The sequence below is a fragment of the Panthera tigris genome, chromosome B1, assembly GCF_018350195.1.
Source record: "Panthera tigris isolate Pti1 chromosome B1, P.tigris_Pti1_mat1.1, whole genome shotgun sequence".
Classification (NCBI taxonomy): Eukaryota; Metazoa; Chordata; class Mammalia; order Carnivora; family Felidae; genus Panthera; species Panthera tigris.
In genome coordinates, this window is record NC_056663.1 from 199,893,259 (window position 1) to 199,912,908 (window position 19,650).

At 50.5% G+C, this 19,650-nt stretch overlaps 1 protein-coding gene across 5 annotated transcripts in view; it reads left to right on the top strand.

Annotated features, from left to right (window-relative positions):
- Positions 1-19,650, top strand: part of TBC1D14 (TBC1 domain family member 14) — a 106,843-nt gene that overhangs the window by 56,860 nt on the left and 30,333 nt on the right. For 4 of the 5 annotated variants that reach the window (XM_042985018.1, XM_042985019.1, XM_042985015.1 and 1 more), the window contains exon 4: positions 18,408-18,526. In XM_042985018.1, the coding sequence (XP_042840952.1) occupies positions 18,408-18,526 (119 nt within the window). Of the gene's footprint in view, positions 1-10,800; positions 10,856-18,407; positions 18,527-19,650 lie in introns of those variants that run through there. The other variant, XM_042985020.1, reaches the window with a different exon arrangement.

Consider the following 19,650-nt stretch of genomic DNA (forward strand, 5'->3'; position numbering starts at 1 on the left):
ATACAAAATGTGTTCTCTAACCACAGTGGAATCAGATCGTAAAGCAGTGACACACAGATAGCAAGAACCTTCCCAAAAGCTTGGAAATTAAATAAGAAACACACCTAAACAAATCATGGGACAATGAGGAAGTCACAAAGAGAAGAAAAAAAAAAAAAGGAAATATTTTGAACGAAAATAGAACATCTAAAACTTTGTGGGATATGATGCTTAGAGGGAAATTTATAGCACTAAAACGCTTATTAGAAAAGAAGAAAGTTCTCTCATCAGTAATCTGATTTTCTACTTTAAAAACCATAAAAGGAGCAAATAAAGTCAAAGCAAGCAAAAGGGAGGAAGTAATAAACATAAGAATAGAAATCAATGAAATTGAAAACCAAAAAATAATAGTGAAACCAAAAGCAGGTTCTTTGAAATGATGAACAAAATTGATCAAATGGATAAAATTGACAGGTGAAGCAAATCACCAACACAACAAGTGAGAAAGGGGATACGACTACAGACCCTCCCTTGCAGAGATTAAAATGACAATGAGAATGCATGGATGATTCCACATTCATAAACTTGATAACTTAGACGAAATGGGCCGTTTCTTTGAAAATCACAAATTGCCAGAACTCATCTAGGATGAATAGATGACCTGAATCATCCCCTGATTATTAAAGAAACGGAAATTGTAGTGAAAAACCTTCTAAACAAGAAATCTCCAAGCCCAGAGAGTTTCATTGGTGAATTCTAGCAATATTTAAAGAAAAACAACACCAATTTTAGAGGAGAGACTACCTCCTGACTCCGTTGATGAGGCTAGTATTACCCTGATACCAAAACCAGACAAGTGCAGTACAAAAAAAGCGAATTGGTGACCAGTATCCCTCATGCAGACACACGTAATCCTCAACATAGCATTAGCATGTTGAATTCGCTAAGACTTTAAAAAAAAAAAGAAAGGGCAATACACGTAAGCAGCATTTGTGCCAGGAATGCAAGGCTGGTTTAGCATTTGAAAATCAGCCGCTGTGTGGCGCCTGGTGGTTCAGTCGGTTAAGCCTCTGACTTCGGCTCGGGTCACGATCTCACTGTTTGTGGGTTCAGGCCCTGTGTCGGGTTCTGTGCTGACAGCTCAGAGCCTGGAGCCTGCTTCGGATTCTCTGTCTCCTTCTCTCTGCCCTTCCCTTGCTCATGCTCGAGGGCACGTGCACGCGCTCTCTCTCTCTCTCTCAAAAGTAAATAAACACGTTAAAAAAAAAATCAGTTGGTGTAATCTACTGTACCAACAGTCTTGGGGGAATGTCAGGAGTATTATCTGAGCGTAGGAATTTAGTCTCAAAAGTTTACGTGCTGTAGGACTCTAGGTGTGACAAACATAAAAGCTTAGTGCCAGGGGTGGCATAGGGGATGACTACCAGGGAGGAGCAGGGAGAAGGTTTTGGGGTTAATGGAATGGTTCTGCATTTTGGTTGTGGCAGTGGGGGCTGGAAGATGGCACGTGTAGAAACTGATAGAGCTGTAAGGGGTGCCTGGGTGGCTCTGTCGGTTGGGCATCTGACTCGACATTGGCTCAGGTTATGATCTCACGGTCATGGGATCGAACTCTGTGCCAGGCTCAGTGCAGAGCTCAGAGCCTGCTTGGGATTCTCTCTCCCTCTCTTTCTGTCCCCCCCCCAAATAAATAAATAAACTTTAAAAAACTGATAGAACTGTATACATCAAAAAAGCTAACTAACTGTATGTTGATTTTAAAAATAAAACAAACGATGAATGAATCGGCCAGGGCACCTTTGACCCATGTTTCCATTTCTAGGGATTTATCCTAGAAATAAATCAGTATGTGAGTAGAGTGATGGTTGTATAAGGGTTTTGATGGCAGCACAAAAGATTGGAAACAGTCAATCTAAATGCCTGGCAGTAGGGAGTCGGTTAAATCTCTAAGTGATGTAAAGTGCAGATCGTAAGAAGCTAAGTGAATAACCGTTATATTAGCGTGCTCCATATGTATGAAGGTATTTGCATATCTTTGTAAACGCACGGTCTGTATCTGGTAGGATACTTCCAAAACTGGTCACGATAAAATTGTTATGGAGTGGGAATGAACTGACTGTGTATGTGGGAGACAGGGAAGAGGGTGACCTACTTTCTCTGCATCTTTTTTAAAATTTATTTTTATTTATTTTTAACGTTTATTCATTTTTTGATAGAGACAGAGCATGAGTGGGGGAGGGGCAGCGAAAGAGGGAGACACAAAATTCGAAGCAGGCTCCAGGCTGTCAGCACAGAGCCCGACGTAGGGCTCGAACTCATGCGAGATCATGACCTGAGCTGAAGTCTGATGCTCAACCGACTGAGCCACCCAGGCGCCCCTCTGCATCTCTTTTCATACCTTTTGAATTTTGTTTTATGTGCATGTCGGCCTGAAAAAAAATTTTTAAATGTGCAAAGAATGATAGAAAAAAAAATTTGAGGAATTTTGGTCAAAGGATAGCAAGAGGAAGCCAAAGGTAAGTGGATATCCCAAAATACAACCTACAAGTTCTCATGTAACTGTTAGAGGCAAAGTACACATTTGACATTGAGCTTCCTAGTGGCCAGAGCAAAGAGGGGTACGTTAAACGTTAAGGAATCCCATGCGGGAAGCTGCACCTGATCGGGGAGTTTGGGCTTGCTGAAGTGCTGGATGTAATGTTTGTGTGCAACAGGGACTTTTTGTGGAGGGTGAGTTTCAGTGTCCAGTTCCCCTTAATACGGGTTTTAGAGAAGCAGCATGTTAGTTTTTTTTTTTTTTTAATTTTTTTTAAGCTTTATTTACTTTTGAGAGAGAGAGAGAGAGGGAGGGAGAGACAGCGTGAGTGGGGGAGGAGCAGAGAGAGGGAGACACAGAATCTGAAGCAGGCTCCAGGCTCCGAGCTGTCAGCACAGAGCCCGACGTGGGGCTCGAACCCACGAACTGTGAGATCACGACCTGAGCCGAAGTCAGCAGCAGGTTAATTATTTATCAAACTTGTACGTGATGCCTTTCTGGACAAGAAGCAAAAAAGGGAGAGTTGCGAAGTTTCTACAGGGGAAATGGCAGTGTGGTCGGTTACTTTGCACGTTGTTTTTATTCCGTGGATGGATGGGCTCCCATCTATTGTGGTGACGGTCAATTCATTCTGAGAAGTATGTGCCTTTGAACAACGTAAACTGAAGTTCCGGTGAATAGTGCCTCTTAAGGTTTGCTTATTTTTCCTAATGTGCAAGTGGTAAGTTCCCCGTCAGTCTCCTGCTCTGTGGCTCCAGGAAGAGAGGGGGGTTCGGGAATAGGAGCTGCGTGTGTTAGTTCTCCGTAGATCTCCACTGGGGCGTCCGACAGTGCAGGAGTCAGAGGTCTGGGGTTTGGGAAGGCAGGCCCCCCCCCCCACCCGAGGGGACTCTGATTGGGATCGGAGGGCCCCGCCTCTGGTCTTGGTCCTGTCGTGCACAGTTTTGTGGCGTTGGGCCAGCGACTTCGCCTTTTCCTCGTCTGCAGAGGTAATGTCCACCTTGCCCATGCTTGTGAGGGTCGAGTAGGATGAGCGTGGGGACGCCGTTGGCGTCCAGTGGGGGCTCAGTAAAGCTCAGTGGCTTCTCCTGTTCCGGCCCTCCCTCATGGCCACACCTTCACTCTGGTGGGTGGGTAAAGCGAAAAACAAAACAATGCAAAAAAGCTTTGCTGCAGGTGGTCCCTGTGGCTTGGAAATTGCGAGTGGCAAAAGCCTTGGATTCCATCCAAAGTGGCTTTGAAAGTATTTTTTCAAATTATAAAAATAACTCATGAAAAAATACCCAAATGGTAGACGTCGCGGTACAGTGAAACGGGAACGTCTCTTCACCTTAAGACCTCACAGTCTCCCGTGGCGAGGGCCTCTGACCGTTCAGTGCCCACCGTCCCAGGCCTTTCTCTGAGCCAGACCGCCTGCAAATAGATGTCACCCACATTGACACAGTTATCACAGAGTCCCAGGCCGTGCGAGCTGTGCAAATTCTCGTTGGTGCGCACACCCCTGCTACTCAGGAAATCCGAGCGAGTCACTCAAAGGCACAGTAGGCTGTGCTTCGTCGGAGAGCACCGCCCGCGTTCTGAAGCCAGTGTCCCACTGACCCTGGGCCCTGGCAGTGGCGTCTGCGGTCGGGTGGCCTGTGTGTGTGTGTGTGTGTGACCTGAATGCGTTCCGTGGCCCTGGCCGAACGGAGGCGGCTCCCTAGGAAGACCCAGAGGGGTGGCCCTTGGGAACTTTCAAATGCTCCTGCCCTTCTCTGGGCAGTTTAGGGTGCTGACACAAAGGCAGTGGCAGCCCAAAGGGCTCTCTTCTTCCCACTGACCTAATCCCCAGGGGAAGACTGAGGTGGTCTTTGTTGTTGTTGTTGTTAAGCATTCTATAATCCCTTTAACACTGGGAGAGCCTTCCTCTGGCCTTTTCCAGGTCTGGCTGGCTTGCCTTATGCTGCCGGTGGGCCTGAGGAGGCAGAATCAGCAGGTGCAGGGGCGGAAAACATCTCCCCTTCTTCCCTTCTGGGTGCTCTTTCTGGTCTAGTAATTAAATAGACATAAGACAGATGAACAGGAGAAAAACTAATGTACGTACGGGGGACTCCAAGAAGAGACCAAAGCAGGTGGCTTTTATACCTTTTAGGCAGAGAGACAAGAAAACTGAAGAATTGACGAGACGAGGGGGGTTTGGACTTGGGGCCGAAAGTTAGTGAAAAGGAGTAAGGTTTGTCTTTACAGCCCTGTCGGCCCTAAATTCCCCGTCTCTGGTGATAAGGCAAACGTCTGTCCTCCTGGTGCAGGGAGGGTGCCTCTCACACAGGAGACTCATTTCCTGCTTTCAGGGGGATGGGCAGGGCCACGGCGTCCTTGCTGCTTCTGAGAGACTTTAGTTCATGATCGTCCGTGTGCCAAAGTGGCATGTCTGGAGGCGGCATTTTCTGTGCTCCTTCACAGACGACTGCAGAGGACTCCAAGAAGCCTCAGATCGGAGGACAGTAAGGCTGTTCTTTTTTTTTTTTTTCTTTAAAAGTTTTCTCCAATGCTGATTTGATTTTGAGAGAGAGACAGAGAGACAGAGCAGGAGTGGGGGGTGGGGGGAGCAGAGATTGGGAGACACAGAATCCGAAGCAGGCTCCAGGCTCTGAGCTGTCGGCACAGAGCCCGATGGGGACTGGCACCCACCGACTGCAAGATCATGACCTGAGCCGAGGTCGGCTGCTTAACAAACTGAGCCACCCAGGCACCCTGAGAGTCAGGCTGTTTCAAACCTTCCTGTAAGAGACTTGTCTAACTTGAACTCACAATGTTACTCGTCAGTGTGGAAGCACTTTGGATGGGACCTTCACGTTGGCACTAGAAACTACCCCTTGGTATTCCCGGAAGTAATAGGCAAGCGCTGCCTTTGTTCCTTGGGCTCATGCCTGCGTCTGACGGTCAGTGTGACCTCAGCCCTGTGAAGGGAGCGCTGTCGTAGGAAACTGAAATCTTAGCTGAGAGGCAGCACGTCAGAGAAGTTGGCAGTAAGGGGCTGTGGAGTCAGACTGCCTGAGTTCGGATCTGCCCTGCCACCTGCCACGTGCCTCTCGCCCGAGGAGGCCACTCGGAGCCTCAGGTGCCGTGTCTGGGGACAGAGAGTCAGGGGAGGTGACGCTGGCCTTGCCTGCGTTAGTGTCGTGGGGCCGCTGTAACACAGTGTCACGAACTCGGTGGCTGACCACAGCACACGCGTATTCCCCTACGGCTTTGGAGGTCAGAAGCGTGAGATGAGTTTTCTGGGCTAAAATCAAGGTGTTGGCCAGGTCGGTCTTTCTAGAGGCTCCAGCGGGGAGTCTGTTCTTTACCTTCCAGCTTCTAGAGGCCACGGGTGTTCTTTGGCGTGCGGCTACCTCACTCCAACCACTGTCTCCGTGGACGTGTGGCCTCCCTTCCACAGTCATGCCTCCCTGTGTCCATCGTTTAAGGATACCTGTGGTTATTTTGGGCCCACCCAGATAATCCAGGATCATCTCTGCCATCTCAAGGTCCGTAACCTTAATCCCATCTGCAAAGCACCTTCTGCCGTTGACAGGTGCTGGGGATTCCGACACGGGCACACGTGGGGGCCACCGTTCAGCCTAGCACCGTCCCTGCCTTGTGGGATTGCTAGGACTGAATGAGACGCACCGGGTCTCGGCCCAGTGCCCCCTCCAAGGTGGTGTTCTGGGCCATCTTCCCTGCCCCCTGCACCCCCCCCCGCCCCGCCCCCCCCCCCCCCCAGTCTGACCACCCAGAATGCCGTCGGTCATCACCGTCACAGGACTCTGGTATTTTCTGTGCAGCACTCTACCCCATGCTACGTTCTTGCTCGTTTGTTTCTTCACTGCTTGCCTCTCAACCCCTGCTAGACCAGAAGCTCACGAGAGCAAGGCCTAGGCTCAACGATTGCTCTATCTCCAGGGCCTGGCACGGCGCCAAGCTTTAGTGGGTGGTTAATACATATTTGTTAAATGGATGAATGAGCATCGAAATTCCAAAACACTCCACCGTGGAGCTGTTTTTCTTCCTGTTTTTATGACAACGTAAGCATTTTCCCATAGTCTTAAATATTCTCTCACGATCTCATTCTTACCCCTTAAGTAATGGTCTTCTGTGTAGCGCGATTTACTTCACCAGTCCCCAGGATCGGGAGGTTGTTCCTTCGGTGACCTTTCCATCCCCGGGAGATGTAGTGGTCTGGAGCAAGGTTGGGTTTGCCAGCCTGCCTGCTGGGGTGTGGCCCTGAACGAGCGAATCAGTCTGACCTCCTTGACCGCAAAGGGCAAAGACAACGATGTTACAGATGAATCAAAGAAGCAAATCCACTGTGCTGGTAGACACGCAGGAAGCCTGGGAATGAGCTCTGGTTAACTCAGAAGACTTCAGGAGGAAGAGTTCTTTACAGGTGCATGTGAGCTTTAAAGCCATACTGAGATGGAGAGAAGGCTCTTTTAACTTCGGATTTTTGCTTTACGTTCCAAAATTTAGTAAAGTCAACTTGTTAGCACATGCTATGACATGTACTTAAAACTTTGTAAGTGGTCCTCAATTCTAAAATAACGTGATAGAACCTTCTTAAAGTAACTTGCAGGCTACAGTCTGCCAGAAGAGATAAGCAATGTGTTTGGGTAAGCATATCCGAGTGCATATTTAACGCACGCGTAACACCTATCTCTGTCATATTTGAATTTGGTGAGACTGTGGGCTCAGGTTGTATGACTTCCAGCGTATGGGGCTCTAGGTGTCGGTAGGAAGCCGGGGGAGGCCGAGGACCCACTCCTGTGTGTGAGAACGGAGCTTTACCACGTGAGCCCTCTTTGGCTCCAGGAACTGAAAGCCAGCAGCAACCCCACAGGCCACTCAGCTGCCTCCTGGGGCTCTTGGGAATCTTGGAGGCTTCTCGAGTTCTCCTGCAGTATACCGGTTGTCTGCTTGCTGGTCTATGAGTGAGGCGAGGGCAGGGACTTTGTTCGTCTCTGTTCCTAGGGCCAAGCACCATTAGTGCTGGGTGGATGGGTGGGAGGAAGGAAGGAAGGAAGATGGAAGGATGGATGAATGGATGGAAGGAAGGAAGGATGGAAGGATAGGTGGATGGATGGAAGGAAGGATAGGTGGATGGATGGATGCATGGATGGAAGGGAGGGAGGGAGGGAGGGAGGGAGGGAAAATGATTTCTCAGCTGCTGGGTGTCTCCACTGTGCTGTGTACTTTGTTAGCCTTCAGTGGTGAAAAGACTACCAGAATCCCCAGTCTCAGAGGTTTCATGGTCCCTTGAGGGAAATACATCTCAATCAAACAGTCATGTAATTATGAGTGTGATTAGTGCTGTGCTAGGAGAGAATGATGGGGCCTTGCTCTAGCTCAGGTGGGCAGGGCAGGGGTGCTTCCATGGGGGTGGCTACTTATGACAGGACCTGAAGGATGTGTCACCAGCCATCTGTCCCTCGTGTCTGTCCTGTGAATAAAAACTTTGCATCTACGGAAGGGTTCCAGGAACAATTTAGTAAACACCCGTATCACATTCATTTTATTGTGCCTCTATTTTTTAAAAATGGAATCATTTGAGGGTCCCTGGGTAGCTCAATCAGTTAAGCACTGACTTCAGCTCGGGTTACGATCTCGCGGTCTGTGAGTTCGAGCCCCGCGTCGGGCTCTGTGCTGACAGCTCGGAGCCTGGAGCCTCCTTCGGATTCTGTGTCTCCCTCTCTCTGCCCCTTCCTGGCTCTGTCAAAAATGAATAAACATTTAAAAAAATGGAATCATTTGAAAGTAAGTTGCAGATACCGTGTCATCTAACCCCTAACTACGTCAGCGTACAGATCTTCAGAGTAAAGACGCACGCCTACGTAACCATGAGCTGTTACCTCGCCTGCAAGAGTGATCAGTCATTCCATTTGACCGTGACCATGTTCATGACCAGACCCCGTTCTTTTCCCCAGCTGCACCAGCCTGTTCTTTATGAACCGGCATCCAGTGAGGCTTGTATGTCGCCCTTAGTTACTTGTCCTGTGATTCTCTTGGTATAAAACAGTAATTATGCCAGTTTTTCCGGGCATTTATCTTTTTTTTTTTGTTTGTTTAATGACTATGGGTCAAAGATGCATTGAACACATGGAGATGAGTAAGATGTTAAAATTGATTCTAAAGGCATTTGAAGAACTAGGTGTTTATCGGCATAAAAATAAAAGAATTAAAATAAAGATTGTTAGGTTAGATTTAAACCAACAGACTGGTAGGGACAAGAAAACAAAACCTTCTGAGTTGTTTTTTCCATTGGACATAAATCTACCAGTTAATATGTCACTTCACATTTCCTGGGCTCTGATAAAGTAATAAATAGCACAGGCATAGTCTCCTGGAAAACTGAATAATCTCCAGGCAGGTATGTTAAAAATGCCCAAGTATGAATGGAAAGTATACCCCACCCCCCAGTGCTTTGTCTTCCAAATTTTGACTAATTTCTCTTAAGGCTTTCCCTAACCCTTTTTTTTTTGTGTGTTTATTATTATTTATTTTAGAGGGAGAGAGAGCCAGTGTGAGTTGAGGAGGGGCAAAGAGAGCGAGAGAGAGAGAGAGAGGGACAGAGGATCCCAGTCTCTGCTGAAAGCAGACAGCCCGACACGGGGCTCAAACTCCAGATCATGACCCGAGCCAAAGTCAGCCGCTTAACTGACTCAGCCACCCAGGTGCCCCGCAATCCTTGTATCCGAAATCAACCTCTCCCCGTTTATCCTATTACTTTTTGAAAACAGCTTTGCCGAAGTATAATTCCATAAAATTCCTCATTGTGCGTACTGAGTGATTTTTTCCTAAGTTTCCGCAGTTGTGCAACTGTCAGTGCAATCCAGTATTCGGGTATTTTCCTCACTCGATGAAGTTCCTGTTGGCAGTGGGTCTCTACTCCCCCCTCCAGCTCCAGGCAGACACTAACTTGCCTTCTCTCTAGAGATTTGCCTTGTAAAGAAATGTCCTAGAAATGGATCGTGCAGATTAGCCTTTGCGTGGCTTCTTCCACTGTGTCCCGCTCTGGGGTTTGCCTGCATCGTAGCCTGTGTCCACGGCTCCTTCCTCTCCATCCCCATGCTCAGTTAATGTGCGCTCACGTTGTGAAGATGTGCCTCAAGTCTCTCTCTGGACGCCTGTTTTCTTTGCCTTGGGCGGGTCCCCAGGAGTGCGGTAGGTACACATCCAACGGTGTAAGAAACCGCCAGACGCTTTCCCAAAATGGCTGCGCCTGCCAATGACTTATGCAAACCCATCTCTCCATGTATTCTCCTGTTCCTCCTCATTGCCTTGTCGTTCTGAGTGTGGCCTCGTGGATATCACGGACTTCTTTCTGAGTGAAGAAGTTTCTGGTGGCAGTTTGGGAATGCGGTTATCCAGAAAATCAGTCCGGGAAAGCCTGGTACTCATAGTCTGGGGACTTGTGAATTTCCATCACAGAGGAGTCTTGCATTGTCTCAGACCGAATTTGTTCAGCCCTTGGACATTGGACCCATGGGCTGACCAGAAGTAACGTTTGACCCTATGCAGATTTTAAACATTTTTGTAAATTGAGGTATAATTTATAAGCAGTGGGATGCTCTCATCTGAAGGGTGCTCTCCAGTTAGCTTTGATGAGTGCATGTAAAGATACCATTTCTGACACCCCGCACAGATGCTAATGCCCCTTCCCAGCCAATCCCCCAGAAGCAGTCGTTGGTCAGATTGCTATCAGGATGTGTTTGGGTGTGTACCCTGACCTTCGGATTGAACTAATCTTATTGCAGAAAAAAATGAGCAACGGTGTAGAGAACAAAAATTGCTCATCATAAGCCCACGACCCAGAGGTTAGTAGTGTAGATATTTCACATAGTTCCTTTTGGTAATGCACATTTTTTATTTTAAAAAACCTTGCAGAGCAGAGCTTTGCCCTGTGCTCGGTGTTGTGCTGCCTCCTTTTAAGAGTGTCCCATTTCCCAGCGTGATGTTGCTGCGCTGAGATGCCGCGTCGCCCACCCCTTCGTGTCCGCCTGCGTCGGCTCCAGCGGGCGCGGGGAGCCGCGGCGGGACGGAGGGGTCGGGACGGGGGGGGGGGGGGGGGGACCCGGGACTCGGGGAGCCGCCCCCGCCGCCCACACCGCTCTCGGCTCCCCGCCTCCCCGCGTCCGCGCGCCAGGCCTGACGCGCCGAGACGGAGCGCGCGATCGGCAGCGCGGCATCTGCGCGCGACTGCGCGGCCTGCCGCCCCCGCCCCCGCCCGCCGAGCCGCCGCCCGAGGTCCCCGGAGCCGGCCGCCGGAGCCCGCCCGGGCATGGAGCCGCCGGCCGCGCGCCCCTGAGCCCCGCGGCGTTCATGGTGAGTGGGGCCGCACCCCCCCCCCCCCCCCGCCCCAGAGGGCCACCGCCGGCCACCGGCCGGGGCGCCTGCGTGGGTGCGCCCGGTGCGTGCGTGTGTGTTGCACACGACTGCTCCAGCGAGCCGAGGCTTGCAAGTGGCCGCCGTGCGCCCCGCGCGCCTCCCTGCATTCTTTGTGTGTGCGGTTCCGCGTGATTTTCTAACAGGCCTCGGTTTTAATGGTGCAGTGAGAGGCTGAGCGAGCGAGTCGGCGCCTCCTAATTGTTAACCACCCCCACGAGATTGCAGCCTGTTCTCGGATTCGGGTCAGGCCGGGCTCCCGTCTCAGAGGCGAGAGTGGCCTGTGCCTGGGAGCCTGGGGGAAGCCTTTGTGTGAAGATGAGCCCGTACCCTGCCCGCGCCGGGTCCCAGTAGGGTGGTCAGATTGCAGCATCTTGTTGGAACCCACAGCTCACTCGCGCGACCGCAGATTAACTTTTGTGTTGTAGACCTTTTGTAAGGGACACGACAATTAGAAAGGGCTCCGGAGAGTTGCTCTCCCGAGTGCCGTTTCCGGTAACTTAGCGAATGCTCTTTGGGAAAGTACTGCCTGGGGAGTAGACTGGAGGCTCTGAGGGGGCCTTCTTCCTGTGAGGTCAAGCCTCGGTGGTCACCAGGACTGCCCTCTGGCAGACTGAGCACTCGGGAGACCTGGACAGGCCACTCTTCCCCACTAAAAATGTCAAAACCAAAGCGGTGTCGTCTCAGATTCCAAAGCCGTGCCCCTCTCCCCCCAGAACTGCTTGTTACAAATGGCAGAGTGTGAGACGAGCGCCGTGTTCCTTCCAGGCATTTCACTGCCCTTCACTTTTCCCTTCGGCCCTGTTAAGTACCCCTCCTGGCGGGAGATACCGAGAAGAGTCGTTTTTAGTAACGCGACAAGGTAAGAATTCCCTGCCATTTTCTGGGTACCTGCGGTGCCTGTGTGCCTTAGGTTAACCCATTCTCAGTCCATCGACGAGGAAACGGGCTTTGAAGGGTGGAGGGATGCGCTCAAGGTCACGCTGCGGTGGCGATAGTTGAGGAGGTGCCGGTCAAGACCCAAGCCTGCTTCCTTCCTGGTGCTTCCCCTGCAGGCTGCCTGGGTCCCCGGCGCTGCAGATGTGGCGGCTGTGCTGCCGTCGACACTGGCTCACGTCAGTCGTACGGGTGCCACGTGTGGTGACCCGCCATGCTTTGTCGGAGCCATACCCCCAGCACGTCCGTCGTCCTTTGAGAAGCCTGATCTTGGTACCATGTACAGTTGAGTCGAGGACTGGAGTGCAGGCGTGGCCTGATGGCCCGTTCTCCTTCCGGCAAGTGTAGGTTTCCAGGCAGCCGGGGGCTTCCGTTCCTGGCCGCACTCTTCCCAGGGCTGTAAGTGGCGTTGACAGCCCCTCCTGCCGTCCCGCCAGGAATACTTCCTGTTCATCATTCGAGAGAGAAGCTTGATCTTTTCTTCGTCCTCTTAAAACAGATGCCTATTGAGGTCACCTTTTTTTCCCTTCCTAACGGCAGGTTATGCGCCCTGGGAGTGTGTCCCCCTTCTCCTCGCCCTTCACGTCGTTCAGATCACACCCACGATGGGGATCCTTCCATGGGATGCGTCTCACAGGCTCGCCACACCTCACTCAGTTTGCTTTCCGCCTCTGTGCCAGTGCAGCTCCTCTCCGGCGAGGCTTGTCCAGGCAGCTCTAGGCGGCTTGTTGAGACCGTAAAACCTAAAGCAACACAGCTTTGCCTCGGCGTCCTTCCCCACGTAACGCGCTCGTCCTACCCCACGAATAAGCCAGCTCTCGTGCGTGTCTCTTGGCCGCCGCCTGTGCTGTCACAGGCCTCTCCCTCGTGGCTTCCGGGCCAATCAGCTGGTCCTCTGTCCACTCTTACGGACCCTTTCTGAGATGCTTTCCTTGATTTCCCCCAGCTGTAGGCATCCCGTCCTCCGGGCTTGCTCTCCCGTGGCATTTTTCATTCTCTGGTTTCGTAGCCTCTGCCAGCATCTTACTGCCCCTCCCAGAGCCCTTCAGGGCTGTGGCCTGGGTCTCCTCGAGTGCCGGGCCCCCTGTAGTTCCTTCGCAGATAAGGCCCCTTTCCATCTTCCTCCTGCCTGCTGAATCTGTTTTGCTCATGGCCCCTGCGTGGAGCTGAGGCCCTGCTCAGATGCCCTGACATTTTTCTGGACCCTTTGCTAGGTCATCGGACCCCACCCACCTCTCAGCCCCTGGTTAAGTGCGGTAGGTTCTGTTTGCTGCTCTCGCTGGTGCCCGTCTTGTCTTCCCAGCAAGATGCATGGTAAACCACTCAGGGCAGAGGCTTCCAAATTAGTGGCTTGTAAGCTTTTTTGACCTGACACCACCACCCCCCCGCCCCGGCTTAGACAGTTTGAGACTGCACACTGACATAACTAGGCATAGAAGTGAAACCAACTGTCCTTACTATGTGGATTGTGTATTTTTTATCGTTTGATTTAAAAGAAAGAAAATATTGCAGGGGCACCTGGGTGGCTCAGTTGGTTAGGCGTCCCCCGACTCTTGATTTTAGCTCAGGTCATGATCTCACAGTTCGTGAGTTTGAGCCCCGTGTCAGGCTCTGCACTGATAGCACAGAGCCTGCTTGGGATTCTCAAAATAAATAAACTTTAAAAAAAAAAAAAAAAAAGAAAGAAAGAAAAAAAATGTTACCATGACCACTTAAACTGATTTGTCACCAGAACTTTGAAGAACTCTGTTCTCATTTCCCGCTGGGGCCGTGCAGGGCGTTGCACTCTAGCTGTCGCTGGAACAGGTGATTTATACTGAGTAGTCTGCAGGCTCGTCAAAATTTGATCCCATAAGGGTCCCAAGAAGAGAAGGGACTTTATGACGATAAATTGGCCTGAGGCTGGGCCTGGCCCAAAGAAAGGGCTCATGCTTCGTGGCAGCCACCGAATGGACCTCATCTCACTTCCTCCTCCCAGGAGCCTTCACACTTGATGCCTTTTCATAGGTGAGGAAGCAGGCTGAGCGAGGAGAGAGAGGACTCGCCTCAGGTCAGAGCCAGGCTTCCAACTCACTCTTTTTGCTTCCAGAGACCTAGCTCTTGCCCCATCACGTGCTGACCCTAACGCTGATCATTCATGGCTGAAAGTTGTTTTTCCAGGGACGTTTTATTCACTGCCCTCCCCCCACACCCCCCTGAAGGATCCTTAGAGTGAATAGTCCTCTCTTTTTTCCTAGTTAAACAATGATCTTTCTTGCTCGAGTGCGCAAATTTATGCCATGAGGGCAGAGGCTGTGAGTGACTCATATTTCCAACTGGGGGAAGGACTTGCTAGGTCTTAACGATTATTGAGCCAACCAGTAAATACGGCTCTTGGTCAGAATGAGTAGGGATTTAGGGGCGCCTGGGCGGCTCAGTCGGTTAAGCGTCCGACTTCAGCTCAGGTCATGATCTCACGGTTCGTGGGTTCGAGCCCCACGTCGGCCTCTGTGCTGACAGCTCAGAGCCTGGAGCCTGCTTTGGATTCCGTGTCTCTCTCTCTCTGCCCCTCTCCTGCTCATGCTCTCTCTCTGTCTCTCTCTCTCTCTGTCTCTCTCTCTCTCTCAAATAAATGAAACATTTAAAATTTTTTAAAAAAAGAATGAGTAGGAATTTAGCATCCTTATCCTTTCTGTTCCTCTCGAGACGCCTTCAGACAGAAACAGCCTTCTTAATTAAATGGTAGACATCCTCAGGTAGGTCCAGAGCAAGTCCTTTAGACTCAGGAATTCTTGGGATGTTATTGACTGTCACAGAATGTACCTGGGCAGTGCCTCCTGAGTCTGTTGGGATCACACCAATTTGTGAGGGAGCCAGGCCCGTCTTGGCCAGTGTGCGCGTCTGCTCCTTCACATCCTTAGATGTCAGCCTCGGCCAGATGGGGGCGCTGGGCCCTGAGGCGGAGCCCGCTGGGACGGGCCCTTCTCGGGACCGTGCATGTGCCCCACGTGGCGGTGGTCAGGCAGCAAAAAAGAGCAGTAGTCCTCAGTTTCTCAGATCGGTCCATCTCGTTTGGAAAATGAGCTTCTTGTAGACACCTCTGTGTGAACTTCTGGAGGAACAGGGCGTAGCACGTGACCTGTAAACCGTTGCTGACGCCATTTATATCCTTCTAGAAAGGCTTTCCCTGGGATTTCAAGTATGGGCAGGACAGGCCTCTTCATTTTTTTTTTTTTTTTTTAAATCATGCAGTGCTCTATGTGACTAAAACAGAAAAGTGTTTGCCCTGCACCTGCCCTTAATTCGGTATTACAGGTTGCTGTCATGGTTGGACGGGATACGAATGATTAAATTACTTCTGCATCATGTCCGTGAGTGGCTCGCCTGAGTTCCGGAGAGTGGTGGCGAGTGTGACTGCAGAACCCGAGGCTTGACTTCTGACCCCAGCTCCTCTGCTCTGGCTGGGCCGGTCATTGACGGCTCTGGGTCTCCACCTTCCCTTCTGTGGCCTGGGGACGGAGGCGGCTCCTCCGAGGGCTGGCGTGAAGGCCAAGTTCTGCTGTGTGTGTAAAATTCTCACCAAGCGTTTGGCTCATTAACGTCTGTTTCCACTTGCTGTAAAGAGCTTCTGAGCGCTAACTGAAGAGATCTGATGTTTTTTGGTTATGCATCAAGGCGTTTGGTTAATTCTACTGTTTTTTGTATCTGTGCTGTTTGTAGACTTGGTTGCTTGGCCCTAGAGGTGGGGTGTGTGTGTGTGTGTGTGTGTGTGCGCGTGTGTGTGTGTGTGTGTGCGCGCGCGTGTGCATTATGCACTTGTTTCAGGGCTAAGGATAATGGTACTCAGCAACCAGGGCTGCCCTTTATCGAGAACTTTCTCTGCACCAAGCCTCTCCTTGTTCCTTAGCGCTGTCTGGTCAGTACGGTTTCCCTTTTTGCACATGTGGACACGAAGCTCAGGGATTCTAAGTTCTGCCTGAAGCCACGGCTGGGTATTGGTGGTGAATTTGCTCCCGTACCTGTCTGCCTCCAGAGGCCACACTTAAGCCAAGTAGCCTTTTCCCTCTAAAGCTGCACACCGGTTTAAGTATAGTCAAAAAGAGATTGGGCTGGCACAGAGTGGCGGAGTGGCCAGCCCCAGCCCCTTGCCGGCTGTGTGTTTGGGGGTAAGTCACTTCACCTTGAGCCTCAGTTACCCTATCTATAAAATGGGGGGGGGAGCCTTGCCACGGAGATTGTTACCGAGATAAAGTGACACAGTGTGTGTAAAGCACACACAGCAAATGGAAACGGGTGTCCACGTTCTGGGACATTTAACTTGGGGCTTATCGTTTTTGGCCTTGGCATATAGGTCACTAGACCATGGTCACCAGATAGGACCTTACAGGGCATTCGTTACTAATTCTTGTTAAAATGCAGCATGCCTCAGAATCTTTCTTAACATACAGCTTTTGGTAGATTGTCCGCGGAACTCAAGATTTGGGCATCCAGGTGCTAGATTTGAAGCTTCCAGTGCCTGGCCGTCATGTTAGATTGCAGCCGAGTGCCCGAAACCGCACGTGATCAGATGTGGAATCGATGAAAAAGTGAGTCTGTTTTCTCGGTCTGGGCAGGCAGAAGTCGTTTTAGTATTTTAATGGAACCATTTTAAGTTAGAGTAGACAGTGATGTCATCTAATCTTGTCCATCCAGACGTACAGAACAGCCCCACCCACCTGCCTCTCCGTGCACTCTCTTCTCATAGCTTACGTAGTTTGAGGAAAGAAATTTTCCTCTCCACTTTTTAGAAGCCTCTATAGGCTTCTCTAGCTGAGAGAAGAGTCGTTTGCCAAATAATTTTACCAGTAACACCCTCCTTGGCAGCTGTTAATAAAATTCATTTAGCAGTTAATTGCTTTCCACTTGGGATACTGCCTCTGTTATCTGGAATGGGTGTTAAGTCTTAGGTTAACTATTCATTTGTTTGTCCTGTCGTACCAATTAGATTGTCTTTCCTTAAGTGAGGGTCCCGGGAGCCTCGTCTATAATAGGCAATGAGAAAGTATTGGTTCTTTTTTTTTTTTTTTTTTTTTTTTCCTGTTTTGTGGAGGGCTAAGGGTACCCGCGAGCGCTATATCAGAAACCGGACTCCTTGGTGCCAACTTGCTTGACTGTCCTGAACTCTCCTGTTTGGGCATTTGGAATGTGGGTCACCAGACGTGACTAAGCTTTTGTGGTTGCAGTCCGTGGGACAGATTAGTTACCCAGGGGTTGAGAGGCTGTTCATGGCACAAATATTTATGTAACAACTTGCAGTGATGGCTTCATACAAAGGTGTTAAAGAATTGTTTTATGTTTCTGCTTTTAAGAAAATGAAACAGGGGCGCCTGGGTGGCTGAGTCGGTTAAGCGTCTGACTTCGGCTTAGGTCATGATTTCACGGTTCATGAGTTCGAGCCCCGCGTCGGGCTCTGTGCTGACAGCTTGGAGCCCGGAGCCCGCTTCGGATTCTGTGCCTCCCTCTCTCTCTGTTCCTCCCCCGCTCGCACTCTGTCTCTCTCTCAAAAAATAAATATTATAAAAAAATTAAAAAAAAGAAAATGAAACAGCATTCGCAACAACATGGATGGACCTAGGGTGTTATGCTAAGTGAAATGAGTCAGAGAGACAGATACCAGATGAGTTCACTCATGTGTGGAATGTGAAGAGCAAAAGAATAAACAACGAGCAGAAACATCTGTAAATGCAGAGGCCACACTGGTGGTGGCCAGAGGGGAGGGGGTGGGGGTGGGAAAATGGCTGGAGGGGAGAGGGAGATGCGGGCTTCCGGCTGTGGAGCGAGTAAGTCATGGGGACAAAGTGCGCAGCACGGGGAGTAGAGTCAGTGCTCCTGTCCTAGTGCTGTGTGGGGACAGGCGGTAGCTGCACGGGAGGTGAGCACAGCATAATACACAGAGTTGTCTGCGGAGTTGGTACGTTGTACACCTTAAACTAATATAACGTTGTGTCACCTGGATTTCAGTTAAAAAAATATGTACGTGAAGTGAAACAGCGTTTTCATCTTCTGCAAAAAAGTTTTAACCTCTTCCATCGCAGAAGCGATTTAAAGCCAACAAAAATACATCAAACGCGATGAGACAAAAGAAAGTGGGTTTGAGGTTTCGGTCGGGAGTGGGTATAGGAGATGAAGCCAGGGGATCAGATGGGTGCCGGAGTTGGCTGTTGCCCTGGCTCTGAGCTTCCCAGCGGCCACTGCAATCATCAGTACAACTTGACGTTGTTCAGAAGCCGGAAGATACGCCTCTTAACCCAGGAGAAGCAGAGGACACCCGAGGTGGCTCGTGGGCCCTTCTAAAGGGGCTGCTGGGATGGCGGTCCTCGGCGGCTCCCCCACCGGCGCGGGGGAGGGGCACGGTTCTCCCCACGGGGCTGTGGGACCCCTTTAGTGGGTGGCTCTTCTGAAAAGGAAGTGGTTTCGGTGCATTATCCTCAAAATCACGTGAAAGACTTGATTACAAAACAGCTTTCTCGCCTTCGGAAGGGCGTCATGACACCTGAGCTGGCCAGGCCCACAGGTATCCCTTGTTTCTTTGTTCCAGGAATATGAAGACAAGGCTGGACGACCTAGCAAGCCGCCCTCTCCGAAGCAGAATGTGAGGAAGAATCTTGATTTTGAGCCACTTTCTACCACCGCACTCATCCTGGAAGACAGACCAGCGTGAGTCTTTTTCTTTTCTTTCTTTTTTTTTTTTTTTTAACTTACTTTTGAGAGAGAGCGTGAGCAGGGGAGGGGCAGAGAGCGAGGCAGACACAGAATCTGAAGCAGGCTCTAGGCTGTCAGCACAGAGCCCGACGTGGGGCTTGAACTCAGGAACGGGTGAGATCATGACCTGAGCTGAATTCGGACGCTCAACTGACTGAGCCAGCCAGGCGCCCCGAGACCAGCGTGAGTCTTAAAAGACTCTCTAGAATGTTTGCTTTAGTAGATGAGTACAGTTTACACTAGAAAAGGGCCGGGGGCACCAGAGGGGAGAAGAGTAAGCCATATTTCATATTAGAAATGCTCATTTCCTCATTTCCTCTCTATTCCCTACATTGACATGTGTTCTCTGATAATAATAATAATAATAATAATAATAATAATAAAAGAACTTCTCTGGAAAACTGTCCTTTAACACAGAAATTCTGACTCCGGGTTTTCCATTCAAGTGGTTTTTCATTTTAATTCAGCGTTTAGAAATACTTAAGTAGCTATTGTAAATTGTGGACCAGCTTGTAACTGCCAGAACCCCGGGAAGTGTACGTAGCGCACAGGCGGCGTTGCAGGGGCGCCCCAGTCCTGTGGGACAGGTCCTGGACTGGCCTGCTGGGTTCTGTGGGATCTGCAGCACACGGGCTGCAGCGATCTCACCAGGCCCGCCTCTCTCTGGGCCTCTGGTGTCCCTGCACGGATGAGATCGGTTTTGAGGACGGGTTTACAGACCACACTTGGAGACCTTAGGGAGGTACAGGCCGCAGCTCACCTCGCTTCAGTATCGAGCTTCCGTGGAACACTGCGCTTGAATAGAAAGATCCCTCAGCTGTGAAAAGAGGGAGAAAGAGAGACTGTAGAGCAGCGGTCCCTTGGGTCCCCGCCCATTCTGAAATTTAAAACTGATAAAATCCAAAGAAGAAATGCGTCTTCTGATGTTAACTCGTGGTCCTTGGAATTGGTGGGTATGTCGTGGACGGGGAGAGAAGCCCTGAAGTGCCGGATGAGGAAGGTGGACAGAGACGTGGAAAGAGCCCACTGAGGATCACCGCTCCCGCGGTGTTCCCAGAACGGTGGCCTCCGGGAGACAG